At 34.0% G+C, this 14,344-nt stretch overlaps 1 protein-coding gene and 1 long non-coding RNA gene across 2 annotated transcripts; one reads left to right on the top strand and one right to left on the bottom strand.

The window, feature by feature from the left end:
* Positions 1–6,212: 6,212 nt before the first annotated feature.
* On the top strand, positions 6,213–6,885 carry LOC112420483 (uncharacterized). The gene is made up of 2 exons (XR_003010634.2): positions 6,213–6,307; positions 6,397–6,885. It is a non-coding gene; the product is annotated as an uncharacterized lncRNA (long non-coding RNA).
* A 1,722-nt stretch (positions 6,886–8,607) lies between these two features.
* On the bottom strand, positions 8,608–13,518 carry LOC11446499 (tryptophan synthase beta chain 1). The gene is made up of 5 exons (XM_003599998.4): positions 13,234–13,518; positions 11,586–11,942; positions 10,659–11,101; positions 10,473–10,567; positions 8,608–9,096 (listed from the first exon to the last, which is right to left on the bottom strand). The coding sequence occupies exons 1-5, from the start codon at positions 13,399–13,401 to the stop codon at positions 8,921–8,923; spliced, it is 1,239 nt and encodes a 412-aa protein (XP_003600046.1). The 5' UTR covers positions 13,402–13,518; the 3' UTR covers positions 8,608–8,920.
* Between the last annotated feature and the right edge of the window lie 826 nt (positions 13,519–14,344).

Genomic DNA, 14,344 nt, shown 5'->3' with positions numbered 1-14,344 from the left:
AGTAATTGTTTGAACGACTAATTTAAAGTGGAGTATCCGGGTTTCATTAGCTATATATCATATGATTATTGTAAGTGGGAAAAAATTATGAGAGAAATAAGGTCAATTAACACAGCAAGCTCGTAATCATTTAATTAAGATTCCACCTAGATTAGGGAAGAAAATCGTACTTTATTTTCAACTAACACAAAACACGGAGGAGGAAGTTTATATACGAGTATGACTGATTTAGAAGCTTCCTCGCCTTACTCTTCCCTTCCACACCACGCACAAAACCCATTGCTCAATAAAGCACCGTTTTCTTTTTCACTACCCAGAATCCCCAAAATCTAATCCATTTGTATTTTCGATTCCACCCTATTGCACAATACTGAGCCTCGCATTTCTCACAACCACAAAACAACTCACAATGTCTCAAGCAATATCTTTTCTTTCTCCAAAACTTCGGGAAATCCGCGCAAAATTCATAGTAAATGGATTCAATGCTTCTTACGGGTTCATGAAGCGACTAGTAAGCAAAATGTGCAAAGAATTGAAAGCTCCAAATGTTACACCGGAATTTGAAGTTCTTGCTGGTGACATGTTTGTGGAAACGCGTCAATTGAGGCAGAAGGGAGAGATTTTAGGATGATATCTCCTCGTACGTATGAAACAATGTTCAATTGCTGCGAGAAGAATCGTTTTTACCGTTTGTGAAATTTGATTCACGGCAAAACAGTGGAGTTATGTCTGTTTAAAGACAGACAAATCTTTGATTCTTTTAGTTTCTATAATTGGCTTAATTATAACACTGCTTCTCAACTAGCTTTTGATGAGATTGTCAAATTCTCAAAAGAGAAGAATGTTGGGTCTGCCACGGAGGTGTTTGATAAACTTTTTGTCAAAGAAATGAATATCTAAAAAAGCATGTTTGACGGTTATGTTGGTGCACACAAGTATGACGAGGTTAAGCTTCTTTTTCTTTCAATGTTGAATGACAAGCTTATGCCAAACTTAAACTTGGTGAAACATTATATAAAGGCTTGCAAGGAAACCAGGCAGTGTATTGTGAATCCGAAGCCTCAAGTGTTGCATGCATATTGTATTCAAGTTAGTAACGGAGAGCTGACTCTCCAAGACAAGAACATCTTACTAAACTATTATTTGATTAATCCACAATATGCTCATGGTGCTCGTAATTTTTTCAACAACATTGATGGTTGAGATTTAGTAACATGGAATAACCTCTTGAATGGCATAGCTGTTCAGAGTCAACTTGAGCGTTGTTTAGTAACATTTCAAGAAATAATTGACCAAGGATTATCCGCAGATGATGTTGCATTTCTTGGTTTGTTGGTTGCCTGCCGTCATATAGGAATCATAGCATCCGCCTATGATTTTTGAGCGGATGGAATCTGAGTATGGAATAACCCCAAATGTTGTGCACTACAATACCATGGTATCTTTGATTGGTCGGTTTGCCACTGCTAAAGAAGCCTATTGTTTCATTACTGAAAGGATGGTTACTGTGAAGCATAACAAAGTTGTTTGGATGACTTTGGTTGCATGTTGTGGGATGGAGGGAGATTTTGAGCTTGGTGAATACATTTGCAAAGAAAAGTTACCAGGAGGGGAGGGAGACAAACAACTCCATAACATGTATGCTTCTGCTCAGCGATATGACAAGGCGGCTGAAGTTCGGAAGCGGATCGAGCAATCCAGAAACAAAAAGTTACGTAGAGCAGCTTTTAGCAAGTTGGTGGATTGAAGATTAGATGAAAGGTAGCTACAAAATGTTTAGTTGATTAAACTGTGATTGGAAATGTTTAGTATTGACTATGTGGCAAAAAATGTTTAGTATTGACTGAATGTTATTGATATACACAAAAGTGTGATGTTTTAAAGGATGTATGTTGTATTTTTTAGGACCTAGATTCTAATTCATATTCACATTGGATTCAAACATGTGTTTGGTTGAGCGGTGCGGGGGGTAACCGCTAGAGCTTGAGCTTCTGCTTTCTCCTCAATTGAGATAAAATTATTATAACTAGTTTCTGCTGCTCCCTGTTATCAGGTTTGCTGTCTTATTGGTATATGACAGACTCAATTCCTTAACAGCAGCAGCTTGGTAGTTTTTCTGGTTTTAGGTTCTAGCACAGCCTTGTGCACCTTCCCATATAGTATCCCCAACATCAAGACCCTTCCGATGTTAGTAAGCCAACAAAAGCAATATTGAGAGATATAGAAATTAGAGTGAAGAGAGAGATATTGAGAGGAAGATATTTTGCTTAGAATGAATTGGTTTCTCATTAGGGTCCAAAGGCAATGCCAGTTCTGCTACATGAACAATTTTAACTAGTTTACTGCCACCACAACACATATGCTAGAAGTCTGATACAAAGGAAATGCTGTCATATAAAAAGATATTAGTTCAAATCAATAATCTTAACCACCGTGATAAAAAAATCCCACTGTTCAAACGTGAATAAATTATATTATCCTCGTGTTTGTGTGTTTAATGCTATAGTGGGCTTCCCGCGTTGAGGATTTTTTGAACGTATGGTTGTGTAGTGAGGTTAGACATAGTAGGTTTCGGGATCTATTTGTTGTGTGCAATAGGTTTGGGATGGAAGTTGTGGTACCCCACATATAATTAGGTGCGCCTTTGGATTGTTGTTGTACTTTTGATGTGTTGATGTATATGCCTTTGATCTTACTTGGGTAGTTTAGTTTTCTTTTGCCATTCAATAGGGTATTCCATGTTACTAAATCCCGACCATCAATGCTGTTGAAAACTTACGAGCACCATTAGCATATTGTGGATCAATCAAATAATAGTTTAGTAAGATGTTCTTGTCTTGGAGAGTCAACTCTCCGTTACTAACTCGAATACAATATACATGCAACACTTGAGGCTTCGGATTCACAATACACTGTCTGGTTTCCTTGCAAGCCTTTATATAATGTTTCACCAAGTTTAAGTTTGGCATAAGCTTGTCATTCAACATCGAAAGAAAAATAAGCTTAACCTCATCATACTTGTGTGCACCAACATAACCGTCAAACATGCTTTTTTAGATATCCATTTCTTTGACAAAAAGTTTATCAAACACCTCCCTGGCAGACCCAGCATTCTTCTCTTTTGAGAATTTGACAATCTCATCCAAAGCTAGTTGAGAAGCAGTGTCATAATCAAGCCAATTATAGAAACTAAACAAAGAATCAAAGATTTGTCTGTCTTTAAACAGACATAACTCCACTGTTTTGCCGTGAATCAAATTTCACAAACGGTAAAAACAATTCTTCTCGCAGCAATTGAACATTGTTTCATATGTACGAGGAGATATCATCCTGAAATCTCCCTTCTGCCTCAATTGATGCGTTTCCACAAACATGTCACGAGCAAGAACTTCAAATTCCGGTGTAACATTTGAAGCTTTCAATTCATTGCACATTTTGCTTACTAGTCGCTTCATGAACCCGTAAGAAGCATTGAATCCAGTTACTATGAACTTTGCGTGGATTTCCCGAAGTTTTGGAGAAAGAAAAGATATTGCTTGAGACATTGTGAGTTGTTTTGTGGTTGTGAGAAATGCGAGGCTCAGTATTGTGCAATAGGGTGGAATCGAAAATACAAATGGATTAAATTTTGGGGATTCTGGATGGTGAAAAAGAAAACGGTGCTTTATTGAGCAGTGGGTTTTGTGCGTGGTGTGGAAGGGAAGAGTAAGGCAAGGAAACTTCTAAATCAGTCATACTCGTATATAAGCTTCCTCCTCCGTGTTTTGTCTTAGTTGAAAATAAAGTACGATTTTCTTCCCTAATCTAGGTGGAATCTTAATTAAATGATTACGAGCTTCCTGTGTTAATTGACTTTATTTCTCTCATAATTTTTTCCCACTTACAATAATCATATGATATATAGCTAATGAAACCCGGATACTCCACTTTAAACTAGTCATTCAAACAATTACTAATGTGCAGGGGATCATAAGGAACATCGTTCTACTTAAGCCTAAATCTGTACACTCATTTATATTGTAATTTGGCTATGTAAGCTTGCATATGTGGGACTTAGTATCTATCTTCCTATGTTTACAAAGCACATGCATATATAATATGAAGTATGTTTTTCGACATAAAATGAAATTACTTCTATAACAAAAATAAAGAATGAAATTAATTATTTAATTTAATAATAATAAGTACCAGCAATTTTTGTGATTATCTGATACTTATTGGATACTCCATATATACACAAGGATACTTCACAGAAACGTATCCTAGAAAAGATGAAGGGGAAAAAGTGAGACAATGTTGTAGAAATTCAGGAGATGTATATGATTCAATTTTAGATATGTATCAGTTGAATTGTTTCTTGATGAACCACTTAAAATTATATTTCTTATGGATGAATGTAACGAGAGAGGTGATTCAATTAAACATTGGATAAAATTTGTGTTGAAAGCTTCTCTCGATATCTCAACAAAGAAAAATATAATATAGTTTATAAGAAAACTTTACATATATATATATATATATATATATATATATATATATATATATATATATATATATATATATATAATAATGAATGGTAATCAATGCTTATTTTTTTCAAGTATTTTACATATATATAAGTTTTAATATAAATTTTTTGTTGACGTATCTTATCCTAAATTTAAAAAATTTCGCATATTCGCGTACCCGTATTGTATCGTACCTGCAATCTGTACCGTATCCGAGCTTCATAGCCTACAAACCTCATTATAAACTTAGACCGTACAATTCACTCACCAATATGATATATACATATTGGCTGATATGACTATAACAAGAGAAAGCTACAGGGGAGTGAATCAATAAACTCTTGAGAATGGGTTTTAGAATTTAGTCAATCACAAAGCATATATCAATTAACGTAATTCATCGTAATCATATGGAACAAAGCAGTACCTCTATAGGTGTCACTTTTTGCATGGGGAATTCTTAACAAAAAGATGATTTATTACGTCATCGGTTGGAGGATGCAGTAACGAAGAATCAATCAACCATTTGTTATTAGATTGCAATTTTTTTTTAAGCATTTGACATTCCATCCATAGATGGTTGGGTATTTCAACGGCTAACCTGGTTGATGTTTTGGAGCATGCTCAACAAATTGGGGGGTTCATGTGTTTTTAGGAAAGAAATTCATTACTTGGATGTCTACTATTTAGGTGGTGTGGAAGAAACGTAATGCAAAGATTTTTTTTCTTGTAATACAGAGCTTTTGTTGGACGAGTTACTTTAGTACAGTAAACTTCATTCGTATTGGTGGTTGAAATCACATAACTCTCATTATTTTTGCGACTATCACGTCTGGTGGTCCAACCCGTTAACCGGTCTTAGTTATTCTACTTTTTAATATTTCAATTTTTTCTTTTTTCTAATTATCTAGCATTAATTGTTTGTAAACTCTTCTATTCCCTTGGAGAAACTCATTGTACATCAAAGGCAAGTTTAATCTATTATATCTTTATCTTTTAAAAAAAAAGTTAATAATTAATACAGTGAGCTTAATTACAAACGAACAAGACATTTATTACGGGTTAATCTAAGTCTTCTTGTTTTTATTTTAGGGAAAGATAAATTATTTGATTTCATCAAGACAATGAAATGAATACAAAATGGAGGATGAAAGAAAGAAATGGGACTAACATGTAATATAAACGATGTAGTAAAGTTATGAACAACGTTATTTACTTTTCTCATAATATAAGTTAGAGCATAACTAACATTAGATAAGAGCAAAGTCCTACAATTAGATAGTAAATTTCCTAGTTCATCCATATAAGAGTTATTATTAAGGATTGCAATCACAACTATCTAACAAACCGTTTCGAAAACTACCCAATTAAGGTCAATGTCAAGAGCAATTTGGAGGGTTTGCTGTAAAGCGGTAGCTTCACACTCAACCGTAGTTGTAACAAAGGTAAAAACCATGGAGTGTCTTTGGATAAGATGTCCAAGACTGTCTCGTTGTAGTTCCATCATAATCATATGAAAAAATTGTCTTTTTGAAATAAAGTTAATAATTTATACAACATACTTAATTACAAAAGAACGAGACATTTACCACCGGTAATTCATTATTATTGACGGCTAAGTTTTCTTGTTTTTTTTTTCTTTATATAAAAGACGACAAATATTATTGATGATATTTGTCCATAAGGACATTAGTTACAATATAAGTGGGGGTATCATTGAGCCAAATTTTATTGGGCTCGAGTAAGGCTTGTTGGGCTAATCTATGGGTTGTACTATTATCTTTTCTACCCACATGCTTGTAAGAAACATGTCTGAAGCTATTTCTTCTGATTTTTATACCACTTATGATATTACCAACGTATGTGTTTGGCTTTTCATCTTTTCCAGATAAGATCCGGATAATTTGCTCATTATCTGATTCGAGCTCCAATTCATGGAATCCCTTCTTATCTGCAAGCTCCATGGCCAAATAGATTGCAAAAGCTTCAACCGCTGCAGAATTGTGAGTTCCAGGGAGGCACCAAATGGCCGTTGCTAAGACATCTCCAAAGTTGTTTCTGCAGATTGCGCTCAAACCCCATGTATTTTCCTTTGATAGATTCGCATTTATTTTTACTTTGATTGTGTTGTTGCTTGGTGGTTCCTAATAAACATTTCTTGATAGAGTTTGAGTCGTAGTTCCGGTTTGAGTCATGCATGTTGATGTTTTGTTGATGCTGTCACAAGTTATATAGTCCTGAATGTTTGTATTGCTTTGTTTTATTGTATCTTCTTCACTTGAGAAGTTGTTGTTGAAGATGAGTTTGTTCCTTGAGAACCAGATGTTATAAATAACTGATGCTGCATAAATGGTAGAATCAGCGTCTTGAGTCTCAATTAGGTTTCGAAGCTAGTCCTGGAAGGAGTGATTAGTGTCTTCTGCAAAGGGAAGGAATAGGTTGTCCAAGTGAGCTTGGTGCCAATAGCCTTGACCATTCATTAGGTCTTTAACAAATAGATTATAAAGGGTATCGTGTTTTTAAGTTTTATTGTTATTTTGTATGATAGGTTATAACTAGAACCGATATTGAAAAAAGTGATGATTCTACTTCTCATGCAAGTGATGATGAATTTGTGACTAAAATGTAATTTATTTTGTGACTAAATTCTACATCTAATTAAAGTACTTGAAATTTAATTTGATTGGTAACTAAGGATAAAATTGTAAGAAAAAAAATAATTATATAAAGGGTAATAAAATTTATATAGGGTATAAAAAAAGTTATAAAAAAAACAAGTTTTAAAAAAAATTGATTACGAATCAGGTTTTCTAATTTTCTACTTTCTAAAACTGTTTTTGAAAATTATGTTATCAAATGGATTTTCTAATTTTTTCATTTTTAAAACAGTTTTGAAAAGTCACATTACCAAACAAGTTTTTTCTTTTTCTCTTCTTGAAATCACTTTTCTAAAATTGATTTTTAAAACATATTTTGAAAACTAAAAACAAAAAGTGTTCCAAACAGGCCCTTAAACTGGTGTGTTAAATTTTCATGTAGTATTTAGATTTAGAAATAGTTGATTAAGTTTTGTCCTTAAAATCAACATATGTAAAATCTCTCCATAACATAATAACTTTCCACTTTAATAAATTCTGCATCATACGAGAGTAAATTCTCGTAATGCCAGTCAATGCCTTTAATAATACCTTAACATGAAATTAGTCAACATAAATACTACATGAAGTAAGGACACATATATTAGACACGAAACTGACACGTCTAACCGTTCAAACCGCGTCAAACTTTAGGACTCATACGCCATTGATTCAACATGTTGTTAGATAGTCATTTTACTAATGTCTAGAGCATTTTATTTTATATTATTACAGCTCTTTGTTGGAACATTAGTGTGATGTTGGAAAATAAATTGAAAGATTAAACACCAAGTAATTATACTTTGATCTAATGTTGTGTTAATTGAAAAAATAGAGTGTGGGGTTCCACATAAAATAGAACACACATTAGTAGTATTTAAATTGCAGTATTTAATTTTAAAGGCATATTTGTTGTTTTTCAAAATCATGCTTTTATCCCAAATCCACACATTGGAAATTATCTCATTCATCACACCTCAAACTAGAGATGAACGATCCTCGGTTCCTGAATTTGAACCAATGCTACTGAATGAAGATATTTTTTTTTTTAAGAGGCTACTGAATGAAGATATTAATGTAAAAATAATTTAAGTTCTTTAGTTCTAAGTTTTCGAAAATGAGAATTTAAATTTAAAGTACAAGTGAAGGGAAGAGTGCTTACATAACATATGTACTAACACATTACCTGCGACGTTTGGATTGACTTATTAAGTTAGTTTATTTATAAATAAGCATTAAAAGCTTATGAATATAAACTTGTTAAGCATTAATGTATTATTTATAAACTTGCTAAGTTAGTTTATGAAAAAACAACTTATGAATATACAATTTTCGTTAGTAAGATCTTATGAATTAGCATAAAAGCTTATTTATTTGCATAAGCTCTTTTTCATAACCTCAAAAGAAGCTCAATCCAAACAGACCCTAAAGGTTTAACAAAACAAAATCTAATGGGGCAAAGATAGGTAGACAATGCTTCATTCTGTCAAAACGAATATCTCTTATTTATATATGATACATAATTTTACATGAGCTATTTTATTCTTCAAATCAAACAATGACAGTATCCTTTGATGCCCTGTAATAATTGTAACAACATTTAGAAAATTCCTAGGCATATATTGGTTTCCAAAAACTAAACTCTTCCCAGAAGAATTCTTTCACAAGTGATCCTCCTCAAACTAAGTCAACTTCACATCAATCTCAATAAGAAAAGAAAATAGGTCAATCAAGAGCTGAACTGTTCAACTATGTTGGAGACTGAATCATGTACTTTCAAATTTTCAAGTATTTCATAGCAGTTTGAACATCCTTATCCCCTCTGCCACTGCAGTTAACCACAACCTTAGTTCCATTTGGAAGGGTAGGGCAGAGTTTCTCTAAATAAGCAAGAGCATGTGATGTTTCCAAAGCTGGAATTATGCCTTCCAACTGGGATACTCTTTTAAAAGCTGCAGATATAAAAACAAGATACATCATATGAAAAGCAACTTCAACTTTTGACCATGGAAAATGAAATAACATATAGTTAATTTATGTATGTGATGATAAATGGCATGGAGCCTAAACAATCAGTTAGGAAACCTTGTTTTCTTTCCAAATTAATAAAGAATTTTCAACAGTACAGAGTTACACAAGCCTTGCACACAGCTAATATAAAAAGAAATTGGCCCCGACATACATCTAGGCATAGTTTGAATAAACAACTCCATTAAATGCGTATAGCATAAACACTAGTTATATAAGTGCTTATGTATTAGTTATTTCTATAACAAAAGATAAAATAAGTCCAAACTTCTTTTATATAAGCAATGAGCTGTTTTCTTAAATTATCCTGGAGAGCTTGTGAAAAAAATCTGAAAACAGCTTATGGATGAGTCATAAGTTGTTTCCATAGGTTCTCAAACTGTCTCACAAGTGCTTATTTCAATAGATACGCTCAAATAAGTCAATCCAAAAAGGCCCTAAGAAACTGTGATAAATAGTCCCCCACTTTGATTAAGCCATAAGGTCTAGTTTCGTGGCCGTAAATGGTATCCGACATCATTAAAGCAAAAGATCATGCGATTTCACAATCTTACTCATTTCCTGTGATCTGAATCGAGAACAAGATTGTATTACGGGCGAAATTGTAGTGAGATTGCATAATTTAATATGCTTCTTAGATCATTAAATTACACGATTCTTGCGATCTTGCTTGTTTATGGGATAAAAAGAATGAGGTTTGCACCCAATTGGATAGAAATACAGAAAATCCTAAACACAAGGCATCAATCCTTTCCCTCTCTCGACCTTCTCTGCATCTTACTCTCTCTCCCACAGATCAGCATCAATCATCTCTGCCTCTACTAATCTTATGGAGGATGATATGGTTGATTGGCATATTAGGATTTGATTTAGGTTAAAGTATTTATGGACTTGGCTGTGTATTGTTGCTTAAGCTTCGACTAGTTTATATTGTGGACTTGATTGTTATGTCTTGTATGTGATTTTTTATTAAGACTTGTGAACATATGCACTATAGAGATTATTAATACTATTTTCAAATTCTTAGGATCTTATGATCTTGGTCATGATCTTACATTTTACGATCTTACTACCACTCCGGATCCAACATACTTAATTGCGTAGGATCTTACGTGTTACCATCTTGCTACCCCCAGCCCGATCTTAAGCAAAATCTAGATCTTGACAATATTGTATCAAACCACTCAATGAGATAAGGTTTGGTTGTTGGTGTTGTTATTGTACAACTAAAATTTCAACTAATTATCTGTTAAACATATCCTTGTACATTTGACAAAGCAATTATTATAGGGTAGCCTACCTTCGAGTGCTTCTTCGTCTGTAACACTGTAGTATTCAGCACGCCCTGCATCTTTCAAGAAACTATGCTCTGGTCCAACCCCTGGATAGTCCAACCTATACAACGAAAACGAGAAATGAAAATGTAATATCAAAATATGGATAGACAACATGAAAATGGTAACCAAATATCAACAAGATGAATTACCCTGCACTGATAGAATGAGGTTCAATTATTTGCCCATCATCATCCTGCAAAAGATAGCTCATTGCTCCATGCAAAACTCCAACTTCTCCCTTCGTTAATGTAGCGGCGTGCTTGCCACTTTCAAGGCCTAACCCAGAAGCCTCCACTCCAATCAACCTAACATCTTTGTCATCAATAAATTCATGGAAAAGACCAATGGCATTTGAACCACCGCCAACACATGCTACTAGAATATCTGGCTTCCCTCCCCATTTTTCCAATGCTTGCTTTCTTGTTTCTTTCCCTATCACTGCATGAAACTCTCTTACCATCATAGGATATGGATGTGGCCCACAAACCGAACCCAAAATGTAATGTGTAGTCTCCACATTAGTCACCCAATCCCTTATAGCTTCCGATGTAGCGTCTTTCAGCGTAGCAGTTCCTGCATGTACAGCTCTCACCTACATCACAAAATTATGTAATTATCAAGCTCAATGAATAAATACATTAACACACTTGCAAGACAAACATCCAAGTCCTATCCCACTGTTTAATTTCAGCTACATAAGTCAAATAATGTCATTAGGATCTACCAAAAACAAAGTTTATATTAAAATCTCTAAACAAATATTTTCAAGTACACATCTAGCATTCGATAAACCCTGCATTTACAATAAGAAACCTTTTCCCGTGCCTATTTTTTTATTTCAATACATCAAAGTTGGTCTACAATACTAAGTTAAGTTGCCAAATGTTTACCTCAGATGGCAACTAAGATCAGTGATCAGTCAATTGGAAAATAATTCACGTGAACAATAAGTATCAAGCATCAGGAGAACTTCTAACATGTTTTTCAAATTCTAAGAGACGATACAAAATGTGTCACCTTTATGGAACACTAGCTGTTGATAGCCATCAGGTCAAGGCACTCAGAAGATCACATACCTCAGCACCAAGAAGGCGCATTCTGAACACATTAAGGGCCTGTCTTTCCATATCTAGTGCACCCATATAAACAACGCATTCCAACCCAAATCGAGCGCACACGGTGGCGGTGGCAACTCCATGCTGGCCAGCACCAGTCTCAGCAATAACCCTCTTCTTCCCCAACTTTTTGGCAAGCAAAGCCTGAGCAACAGCGTTATTAATCTTGTGAGCACCAGTGTGGTTGAGATCCTCTCTCTTAAGATACACGTGTGGCCCTTCACCGTTACCACGCTTGTAGTGCTCTGTCAGCCTCTCAGCAAAGTAAAGAGGGCTCTCCCTACCTACATAGTCCTTTAGAACCCCAGCCAGCTCTTTCTGTAAAAATCATAAACTTTTTTAGTCCATGAAGATACCCATTGAGTTTTATCCACAAAATGAAATACCAGAATGGGTTACGCGATTCAAAGGTAACTAAACAAAGGCAAGTTCTACATGTTGATAAGTGGTCTACAAAGGACTTGTACGTGTATGTGAAAATTGTCTGAAACTCCAAAAACTACATACGTTGTTGCCAAAGAAGTCGAAACTCATGGTTCTCCTTGTCATCAGACATCATACTACTAAGACAGTTGTCTAATTAGAGGCAGTTCGGCAAAAATAAGGGGAAACAAATATGAGTTGAGTTTTGAGACACTCTTATTTGTTTGTTTTTCATTATTTTCTTTTAAGAGCCAAAGTCATTGTCAGGCCGTGACGGTGAGTGTGAAGTAGAGTCGTTATAGTTTTAACCTGGATGTAAAATATTCTTTTAAACACAATAGAATACTCCCTAGTCCCTACCACATAGAGTCTGTTTAACTTATCTCCTGACATAAAAACTTGTGAGAATGAGACTGTTTGTAAGAGCTTATAAAAACAACTTATGACATATCCATAATCCATAAGCCTTGCTTGGATAAACACAACTTAATTTGCAATTTCAAGCATAAGTCTTTATCATGATAAACACTTATGAATAAGCTATTTCTAAAGCAATATAAAATAAAGTTCAATTGTTTTCGTAAAAGCTATAAACTGTTTTCCTAAGCTATCTTGTAGAGCTTATGCAAATAAGCTAAAAACAACTTTTAAACAATGTCATTTTCATAAAGTTCTAACAAACAGTCTCACTAAACTTATGTCACTAGATAAGCTCAAATAAGCCAATCCAAACAGGCTCAAACTGTTTGGGAGAACTTAAGAAAACAGCTAATGGGATTTTTCATAAGCTTTTTTCAACTTATTTTCATTAGTTCTCAAAAATAACTTGTAAAAACAACTTATAGCATATACAAAAACAATTTAACATTATTTTATCTTTTGCAGTAAAAATAGCTTGTGCAAGCTGATACATAAGCGCTTATCATGAAAAGCAGTTGTGATATAAACTGCAAATAAGTTGTTTCTCCCAACAGGCCCGTCTTATAAAAATAGTTTATACATAAACATGATAATCACTTATGCTATAAACACACTTAAATAAGTTGTGTTATCCAAACATGATAATAGTCCATTAGAACCCCACTAACCTCTTCTGAAGAAGCCCATTTGATTTTTCTTAAGAATAAGCTATTAATAAGTCATTTTAGGAATGAAAAATGAGAAAGTGAAAGAAAAAAAAGAGAACCTGAAAATCTTCATCGGAAGCTAGAGAATGGAATGCAGCTTCTAACTCAGTGAGAGCATGGATGAGAGTTTCAGGGACATACTTGCCTCCAAACCGCCCAAACCGACCAAATGAATCGGGTCGCTGAGATTGAACCGAACCGGTGTCGTTGTTGTTATGGTTCTCCATTGGAAGAGGAAGAAGAAGAAGAAGAAAAGTGGTTAGTTTGTAATTTTGAGGAATTTAAAGGGTCAATTTGATTGAGACTGGTAATTGGTTTCGGTGTAACGGACAGAACAGAGAAGGGTGTAATAAAAGTATAAAACCATTATTTTTGTTTAAATATGTTTTTGGAATAATATTTTGAAAAATCAAAAAGAGAACAAATGAGTTATTATATTGTATTCATCACAGGTCTAATCTTCACATTGTAATATATGTCACATTTATCACACACAAATGATGTAAGTTACAAGTACATATGAAGAATCATATTACTATGACCTTAAGATCCAAAGGAACATTATATCTCGAAGAGACTATGATTTTAAGAACACTCTTAATTTCGAAGGGACATAAAAGAAATGGGAGAATTGACTTAGAATTGCATCGAGCAGAAAGAAGAAGAAGAGAGAAAGAGTAATCGATAACTCAATAGAACTATTTGATGTGATTTGTGAACTGAATGAAGTCCTCTATTTATCAAAGGAAAAGATCTTTTCTCCCTTAGCATCAATCAAGGAAAACAAAAATGTCGAAGAAAAAGACATGGATTATGATTTTCTGGACTGAGAGCCAGATTTCGACGTACTGTGTAATGATGTCTCAATCTTAACACCTGCTAAGGATGATGCAGTGTCTAAAATAGAAGACACCGAGGAAGACTTCGACTCAAAGGATATGGCTGATCATAAACCAATATGTTATTATGTTATGAATAATGGTTGTGTAGAGTAGCAACATGCCATGTTCAAAAGACCAAATGTCATGAATAATCAAAAGAACATAGTTTTCATCTTTAAAGTTTAAGTTTTACTTTTAAATCTTAAAACTTTGTTTAATTATGTCGAATTAGACATTGATCTTCATCTTCTTCATGTTTATTCCTAAAAGCACAATGAACATTCAATTT

The sequence above is a fragment of the Medicago truncatula genome, chromosome 3 (assembly GCF_003473485.1).
Source record: "Medicago truncatula cultivar Jemalong A17 chromosome 3, MtrunA17r5.0-ANR, whole genome shotgun sequence".
In the NCBI taxonomy this organism is placed as follows: domain Eukaryota; kingdom Viridiplantae; phylum Streptophyta; class Magnoliopsida; order Fabales; family Fabaceae; genus Medicago; species Medicago truncatula.
Note: the sequence above shows the minus strand (reverse complement) of the source record. Positions and strands in the feature narration are given on the sequence as shown.